Source organism: Rattus rattus, chromosome 5 (assembly GCF_011064425.1).
Source record: "Rattus rattus isolate New Zealand chromosome 5, Rrattus_CSIRO_v1, whole genome shotgun sequence".
Lineage (NCBI taxonomy): Eukaryota > Metazoa > Chordata > Mammalia > Rodentia > Muridae > Rattus > Rattus rattus.
Window position 1 is genome coordinate 69,781,877 of NC_046158.1, and position 9,290 is coordinate 69,791,166.

A 9,290-nucleotide genomic window follows, 5' to 3' on the forward strand; every position below is an offset into this window, starting at 1 on the left:
ATAAATGTGTGGGTTCATTTCTGGGTCTTCAACTGTATTCCATTGACCTACCTGCCTGTCTCAGTACCAATACCATACAGTTTTTTTTTTATTACTATTCGCTCTGTAAAACAACTTGAGGTCAGGGATGGTGATTCCCCCAACAATTTTTATTGTTGAGAATAATTTTTGGTCTCCTGGGTTTTATTGTTATTCCAAATAAATGTGCAAGCCCATCTTATTTGCTATTCAATAGTGTTATAAAGCACTGAAAAAACACAACAACAAACAAACAAAAACAAATAGAACAAGGAAAGTATGTCTTTGGCTTATGCTTCTATTTTACAGGTCATCACTAAACAAATGGAGACAGAAATTGAACCAGGAACCTTGAATCAAACACCAAAGCAGAGGTAAAGAGGAAAGCATGCTTGCTGACATGCTCAGCCTGCTCTCTTACACAAATCAATGCTATAGGCCCCAGTCGTCTCTCACCCACAGTGAGTTGGGTTCTTTCACATCACTTAGAAGTGGGCTCATGACACTTTCTATCATGCATAATGAAAAAGCAAAGGTTCCAATCTTGTGCAAGTATTGTGAAAGTAACCAAAGATACTGTATATTCATGAGTGCAATGTCTACATTATATCCAGAAAGCATGGGCTCAAGTATTCCTTGCAAAACCCCTCACATTTACATTCTTTCTGCATTTCTTCCACAACGGTCCTTAAGCTTTCGACAGGATGATGTGATATTTAGTGATAACCAGTCTAGAATCATAATGTCTGTATTTAGATCTGCAATATCTACTACTAAATACTCCTCACTGATGAAGTCTGTGAGCAGGACTGATCTACAAATATAAAGATGTTTGTTTAGAATATCATATGACACCTTGTGTTTTTAGCCAAAACAGCAGGATTAAATTCTTCTCTGTGGTTTATGACAAAGTCAACCATAGGCTTGTGACACATTATACAATATTAAGAATGAGTGTTCTTCTGTAAATCATGATTTAAATACAAACAAATGTTGCTTGGTTAAACCCATAAGAGTTATATGCCTCTTGCAACACTGGACATGCTTTTCTAAGAAAATCATTGATGCATCTATGTTCAGTGTGAGGGAGCTCTAAAGTCTTTTCTCCCTAACAGCTTAAATAGATTCTTCTTTTACTCTGAAAATCAGCCTTAAGTGCAGAAATTGACTATTAATAGACATATTGAATTTCCATTGCCAAAAAAGCCATTGTGTTTTGAATATGTAGCAACAGAATCCTAGGTTATAATTCTCATGGAAACCCATAGTGTATTCTCTTGTATAGCCCCTTGCCTTCCTAACTGACTACCAGCTCTCATAGTGGTATTCTGCATTTGATACTGAAATTTTCAGTTAATAATCATTGGCTTCTAGCAGTTTTGCCACCAAGCCCTATGTAGAGCTTTTATTTATTTTTTATTACTATCCTAGAACTTTTTAAAATTTAATATACTCACACAGTAGAAGTTTCATTGCCCCTTTTCTACATTATATTGTTTTGCTAAACCCTAACTCACCCCTGTACTCTCTCCTACCTCCATAGCCCATTCCCATCTAAGCCTTATAAAAATGGTATGCCTCTCTGCTACTTTAATATCACAGGTGCTCCTCTGTAAACCTACCTTTATGGTTCTTTCATTTCTCATCTCTTAGTAATGTCTTTTTTATTTCCTAGCCTTGACAGGTTCTCCAACTTAAAAAATAGTTTAGGTCTTGGAAGAAATAATTGGCATACGTTGGAGAGCTTATACCATTTTTTCATCTAGGACTAAGTCACTTCACGAAGTATACTTTTCACAATTTCACCCACTCTCTTAATATCATAATTTAATTTTCTTTATATATTAATAACATGGATTTCATTCATTACTACTAGTAAATTATCAATACACATATTGTTGGACATCTAGAGAGGCTCCATAAATTCACCTTTTTAATTAGATGATCACTGAGAACAAATGAATAAGGTTATATGTAGGGAGAAACAGAGTATTTAGAACACACTAGGGAGTGGCACATCTGATACATGAGAAAACACTAATGTTGACTTTACTAAACATTCTACACTGACAAGTTCTCTACCAGTTTATAGGCCTATAACTGTGAACGATGTTCCACTTTCCAAGTATCCTCACCGATTGTGATTGTCATTTGTTTTCTACATAATAATTATTCTGTTTTAAATTACAGACAATATCAAGAGGGTTTTTAATCATCTTCTTTTTTTATTTTCTCTCATTTTTATTAAAAATAATTTTTCCATCTTTATTAACTTGAGTATTTCTTATTTACATTTCGATTGTTATTGCCTTCCCGGTTTCCAGGCCAACATCCCCCTAACTCCTCCCCCTCCCCTTCTCTATGGGTGTTTCCCTCCCCATCCTCCCCCCATTACTGCCCTCCCCCCAACAATCACATTCACTGGGGGTTCAGTCTTGGCAGGACCAAGGGCTTCCCCTTCCACTGGTGCTTTTACTAGGCTATTCATTGCTATGTATGCAGTTGGAGTCCAGGGTCAACCCGTGTACAGTCTTTGGGTAGTGGCTTAGTCCCTGGAAGCTCTGGTTGGTTGGCATTGTTGTTCATATGGGGTCTCAAGCCCCTTCAAGCTCTTTTAGTCCTTTCTAAGATTCCTTCAATGAGGGTCCCGTTCTCAGTTCAGTGGTTTAATGATGGCATTCGCCTATGTATGTGCTGTATTCTGGCTGTGTCTCTCGGGAGAGTTCTACATCCGTTCAGGTCATACTGCACTTCTTTGCTTCATCAATCTTACCTAGTTTGGTGGCTGTATATGTACGGGTCACATGTGGGGCAGGCTCTGAATGGGTGTTCCTTCTGCCTCTGTTCTAAACTTTGCCTCCTTATTCCCTCCCAAGGGTATTCTTGTTCCCCTTTTAAAGAAGGAGTGAAGCATTCACATTTTGGTCATCCTTCTTGAGGTTCATGTGTTCTGTGCATCTAGGGTAATTCAGGCATTTGGGCTAATATCCTCTTATCAATGAGTGCATACCATGTGTGGTTTTCTGTGATTGGGTTACCTCACTCAGGATATTTTCCAGTTCTATCCATTTGCCTATGAATTTCATAAAGTCATTGTTTTTGATAGCTGAGTAATATTCCATTGTGTAGATGTACCACATTTTCTGTTTCCATTCCTCTGATGAAGGGCATCTGGGTTCTTTCCAGCTTCTGGCTATTATAAATAAGGCTGCTATGGACATAGTGGAGTATGTGTCTTTGTTATATGTTGGAGTATCTTTTGGGTATATGCCCAAGAGAGGTATAGCTGGATCCTCAGGTATTTCAATGTCCAAATTTCTGAGGAACCTCCAGACCGATTTCCAGAATGGTTGTAACAGTCTGCAATCCCACCAACAATGGAGGAGAGTTCCTCTTTCTCCATATCCTTGCCAGCATTTTGCTGTCACCTGAATTTTTGATCTTAGCCATTTTCACTGGAGTGAGGTGAAATCTCAGGGTTGTTTTGATTTGCATTTCCCTTATGACTAAAGATGTTGAACATTTCTTTAGGTGTTTCTTAGCCATTTGGCATCCCTTGGCTGTGAATTCTTTGTTTAGCTCTGAACCCCAATTTTTAATAGTGTTATTTGTCTCCCTGCAGTCTAACTTCTTGAGTTCTTTGTATATTTTAGATATAAGTCTTCTATCAGTTGTAGGATTGGCAAAGATCTTTTCCCAATCTGTTGGTTGTCGTTTTGTCCTAACAACAGTGTCCTTTGCCTTAAAGAAGCTTTGCAGTTTTGTGAGATCCCATTTGTTGATATTTGATCTTAGAGCCTAAGCCATTGGTGTTTTGTTCAGGAAATTTTCTCCAGTGCCCATGTGTTCAAGATTCTTCCCCACTTTTTATTCTATTAGTTTGAGTGTATCTGGTTTGATGTGGAGGTCCTTGATCCACTTGAACTTATGCTTGGTACAGGGTGTTAAACATGGATCGATCTGCATTCTTCTACATGCTGACATCCAGTTGAACCAGCACTATTTGCTGAAAATGCTATCTATTTTCCATTGGATGGTTTTGGCTCCTTTGTCAAAAATCAAGTGACCATAGGTGTGTGCATTCATTTTTTGCAGAGGATATGATAGTATATTTAAGTGATCCCAAATATTCCACCAGAGAACTACTAAACCTGATAAACACCATCAGCAAAGTGGCTGGATATAAAATTAACTCAAATAAATCAGTAGCTTTCCTCTACACAAAAGAGAAACAAGCCGAGAAAGAAATCAGGGAAACGACACCTTTCTTAATAGTCCCAAGTAATATAAAATAGCTCGGTGTGACTTTAACCAAGCAAGTGAAAGATCTGTATGATAAGAACTTCAAGACGCTGAAGAAATTGAAGAAGGTCTCAGAAGATGGAAAGTTTTCCCATGCTCATGGATTGGCAGGATTAATATAGTAAAAATGGCCATTTTACCAAAAGAGATCTACAGATTCAATACAATCCCCATCAAAACACCAATCCAATTCTTCAGAGAGGTAGAACAATTTGCTAATTCATCTGGAATAACAAAAAACCCAGGATAGCTAAAACTACCCTCAACAACAAAAGGACTTCCAGGGGAATCACTATCCCTGACTCAAGCAGCATTACAGAACAATAGTGGTAAAAACTGCATGGTATTTTTACAGAGACAGACAGATAGGCCAGTGGAATAGAATTAAATCATCTTCTTATGTTTAAGTATAATAAATGTATTTAAAAAGTATTTATCAGTAACTTTTGTATCTTTTAGACCCCTCTCTACTGAAGAGATAGTACTACATTAAAATATGTTTAAAACTAATAAATGTAAATTTATTAAAGTACATGTTTGCCTGCAACTACTTATACAAATTGAAATTATAATATAAAATACAAATTACCTGTGCTCTTACAACCTATATAAGAGAAGGAATTCTGGGCATAGTGATGGATACTTTTATTGTCAGTAGCTGCAAAACAGAGACAGACAGTAGGGCAGCCTATTACAGCTGTCTCAGTATAGGTAGATATAATCCCACATGGGAAAAGCAAAGAAAATGCAGGGATTATACTTTTGTATTTATTGAAAGAAATGCTTTCCAATGCAAAAAGAGTCCATATGTAGTTGAATGTAAAAAAATCATCCATAGTCATAATTGCATATTAATCATTTCAAGCTCAAACATCAATTTTTTCTTTCAAAATTATTAAAATCATCTAAAATTTTGATGTATAAATTATACTTATATCTTATATCTTATAATTGCATAAGATTCTAATTTAAATGAGTATCAATCTATGGTATTATTTATAGTTTACAAGTTTGATACTAAAATGAGAATAGAATGATATGTGAATGTCTTTTAAAAAGGAATAAATGAATGAGTCTGTTTGCATTTCAGAATAAAGACCGGTACACTAAAATAAATGACGAACCAATGGTTATATTATGATGACAAACGAAAGCTCATTAGCCTCTTAACTGCATCCTTCACATCTTTGTTTCTGAGACTGTATATAAGTGGGTTGAGCATGGGGATGATAACTGTGTAGAAAACTGAGGCCACCTTGATTAGAAGCCAAGAACTTTTGGTGGTGGGAACACAGTAGAGACAGATGATAATGCTATGGTAAATGGTAATGGTAGTGAGATGGGAGGCACAGGTGGAGAAGACTTTGTAGCGCCCTCCAGTGGTAGGCATTTTCATGACAGTGATGACAATAAAAACATAAGAGGCGAGAATTATCAGCAGACTGCTTAGCTCATTGAAAGTAGCAAAGATGAAAATGACCTTCTGACTAATGTAGGGGTCAGAGCAGGAAACAGCAACAATGGCATCGTGTTCACACACAAAGTTATTTATGAACTTGGTACCACAGAAAACCAAGGTCAACATAAAATGGATGAATATAAAGGAACAGATTATACTCCAGGAGTATGATGCAGCTACCAGGGACCAGCAGAGCTTCTGAGACATAGCCACTGTGTAGAGAAGAGGATTGCATACTGCCACAAACCTGTCATAGGCCATCACTGCCAACATAAAGGTTTCTGTCACCACAAATATGCATGCAAAGAAGAATTGCATGACACAACCGGTGAAGGAGATCCTTCTGTCTTCCACAATCAAGTTTTCTAAGAGCTTTGGTGTGACAACAGTGGAGTAACAGAAATCCACAAAGGAAAGATGACTTAGAAAAAAGTACATGGGAGTGTGGAGCTTATGGCTGATCCTGATGAGAGCAATCATGCCCAGGTTCCCCAGCACAGTGACTGTGTATATGGTCAGGAACAGGAGGAACAGGGGCACTTGGAGATGTGGGTATTCTGAGAAACCCACGAGGATGAAGGTCACAGCAGAAGTCTCGTTTTCTTGAGTGCTATGAAGTAAAGAAAGAGTAATCTGCCAAATCAGAACTAATTCTAGTATTAGGGAAAAGTAAGAAAAAGTTCATACTTTGATGGGTTCTATATAAATATTACAGTAAAACATTACATTTTTAACATTTTATTTAAATGACACATATATAGGAGACAACACTTTCCGATTAAAATTTTGTAAAGATAATTGAAACAGGATTAGAGAAGTTAAAACTTAAAACGGTATATTCCAAATAAAAGAAGACTATTACCATTGAGAACTAGATTCTGCATAATGGTCTCTGTGTCAGCTTGCATGAATTTGAAATTATAAAACCACCTTGCTTGAATTTCAAAGTAGGAAATTTTTTTCTGAAGGAATGGCCTTTTAGTGCCTGCCCCACCTGGGAATGTTGTTGGTATATAAGTATAATCTCCACCAAAACTAGATAATAAAGAAATGCATGCTCACAGGATCCTGATATAGCTGTCTCCTGAGAGATTCATGCAGAGCATGTCAAATACAGAGGCGAATGCTAGCAGCAAAGCAGTGAACTGAGAATAGGGTACCCGTTGTTGGAATTAGAGTAGGAATTGAAAGAGCTGAAGGGGCTTGCAACCCCATAAGAACAACAATACAAATCAACCAGAGCTGCCAGGGACGAAATCACTGCACAGAGACTACATATAAACAGATCCTTTGCTCCAGCTGTATATGAAGTAGAGGATGGCCATGTTGGGCACCAATGCAAGGAGAAGCCCTTGTATGGGAATGTCAGAGGGGGAGGCAGGTAGCACGGTGGTTGGGGAGGAGGAACACCCTTATAGAAGAAGGCAAGGGAGGTGGAATTGAGGCTTATGGCAGGGAAACTGGGAAAGGGAATAACACTTGAAATGTAAATACAAAATTCAGTAATACAAAAGATAAAAAAGAAAATAAATAAAATAAATAATTGTTTAAAACAAAAAAGTCTCATATACTTAGAAAAAAATGTTCTTTCAAAGAAAATAGATATAGTTACTTTTGTTGCACCCAAATTAATAAGCACTTAAAGTGAAAATGTGAAAGATTTCCATTTAGAACTAGGATCACAATTGGGTATCCTGAGTACACTACAGGATGAGACTTGAGAAGAAGCAGAAGGAAGGAGGAAAAAAGAGAAGAAGGAGGAGGAGGAGGGGGAGGAGGAGGAGGAGGAGGAGGAGAAAAGGAGGAAAGAAGAGAAGGAGGGGGAGGAGGAGGAGGGAGGAGGAGCAGAAAAAGAAGAAGAAAAAAGAATGAAGAAGAACAAGAAGAAGAAGATCAAGAACAGGAAGAAGAAGAACAAGATGAAGAACAAGAAGAACAAGAGGAAAGGAGGAGGAACATCATCATCATCATCTTCATCAGGATAAGGAATAAATGAAACACAAAAGGAAGTAAATGGAAATTTAGATCTGGATACATATTTAGAGGATTTTTGAGGAGGAGGATATTGGAACCTATTTTTGTGTTCATGTATTAAATATTTTTTTAGCAGCAATTCTAAAAAATTAATGTTATGACAATGAACAAGAAGGAGAAAGATATAAGAACAGGAAGAATATGAAATTGTCCTTTTTTCATTATAATATATTTAGAATATGAATAATAGACATAAAATCAAAGAAGAGCCAAAAAAGCACTATAGCATTCTTATAATGTTTAAAGCATTGCCAAAGACAATTTTCTAAACAGAGAGCTTCTAAAATTAATGCACAGCACTTCTAAATGATACTAGTCATTTCTTCAACAGCAACAAAAGGGTAACTTACTAACATGCAACTTCAAGAATAGAGTGAGTTTGTAGAGACACCAAAGTAATTAAAAGAATTTCTGTGTTTTCAGAGGACTCCAGATCTGTTCTAAGCACCCAAAACTGGAAGCTCCCATTTCTGTAACTTTAGCTCCAGGGAAGGGGATACACTTACCTTTTATCCCATAATCACCTTCACACATAGGATATAAATTCATAAAAATACAAATCTATATCTATATCATATCTATATATGAAATAAAACAAACATTAAAAATTAAATAAATATAAGGCAAATTTGTTATATATTAAAATGTGTAAACTGTAGTATGATATACAGGAAATGCAAAGTTTTAGTAAACATCTCTGATAATCAAACTTACAAAAATTTATAGACAAATGTACACACCTAGGGAGGAAACAGAAAAAAAAATGTTTTCTTCTGAACTCTGGTGTAGATGCCACATGATCTGGACAGCCAATCAAAAAACATAACATCATATTTTAGATTCTCCTACACATTTGCATTATCCTTTCATTGGACTACAGCAGCCTCCAACCCAGAGAATCAATATTGCAAAAAATACAGCAATTCTTTATCTGTCCTTTACAACATCCATCAGGTCTCAAACTAGCCCTACATTCCTGCCTCATTTTACAGTTAAATCCATACTACTTAAAAGATTCTACCAAATGCTACATTCCTCCTTGAGCATAGAACAGATTGAAGCAAAGAGTAGTGAATTGTGATGCTCATGGCTCCTTAAAATGCTGAGAATAATGAACTCATGACTACAGATCTCTGAACATGCTATTAATAGCACATTTTGGAAAAAATCAGTAAACATTATGGAAGAACAGAAAGATTGTAAGAGCCACTGTGAGATGGAGTGAAAATGCTATTTTTGGGGTATGGCATGGCTATGACAAGCATAGTTACCATTCTTCGTGCTGGTTCTGCATAAACTATCAGTATTCATGGATCAGATAAAGGTCCATAAATGTTCATGCAGCTCATCTCCTTGCAGAATTATAAATGGATGTTGTATTCTGGGTTAAATATAATCATTTGTTTTAGTTTGGTACAAAATAAGTAGCTGATCAGTGTTCAGTGCATAGTTCCAAATGCATGGATTTACAGAATAT

At 36.5% G+C, this 9,290-nt stretch overlaps 1 protein-coding gene across 1 annotated transcript; it reads right to left on the reverse strand.

Annotated features, from left to right (window-relative positions):
• Nucleotides 1-5,455: 5,455 nt before the first annotated feature.
• LOC116900881 (olfactory receptor 5D13-like) lies at nt 5,456-8,347 on the reverse strand. Its single transcript, XM_032902559.1, has 2 exons — nt 8,320-8,347; nt 5,456-6,432 (listed from the first exon to the last, which is right to left on the reverse strand). The coding sequence occupies exons 1-2, from the start codon at nt 8,345-8,347 to the stop codon at nt 5,456-5,458; spliced, it is 1,005 nt and encodes a 334-aa protein (XP_032758450.1).
• Nucleotides 8,348-9,290: the final 943 nt, after the last annotated feature.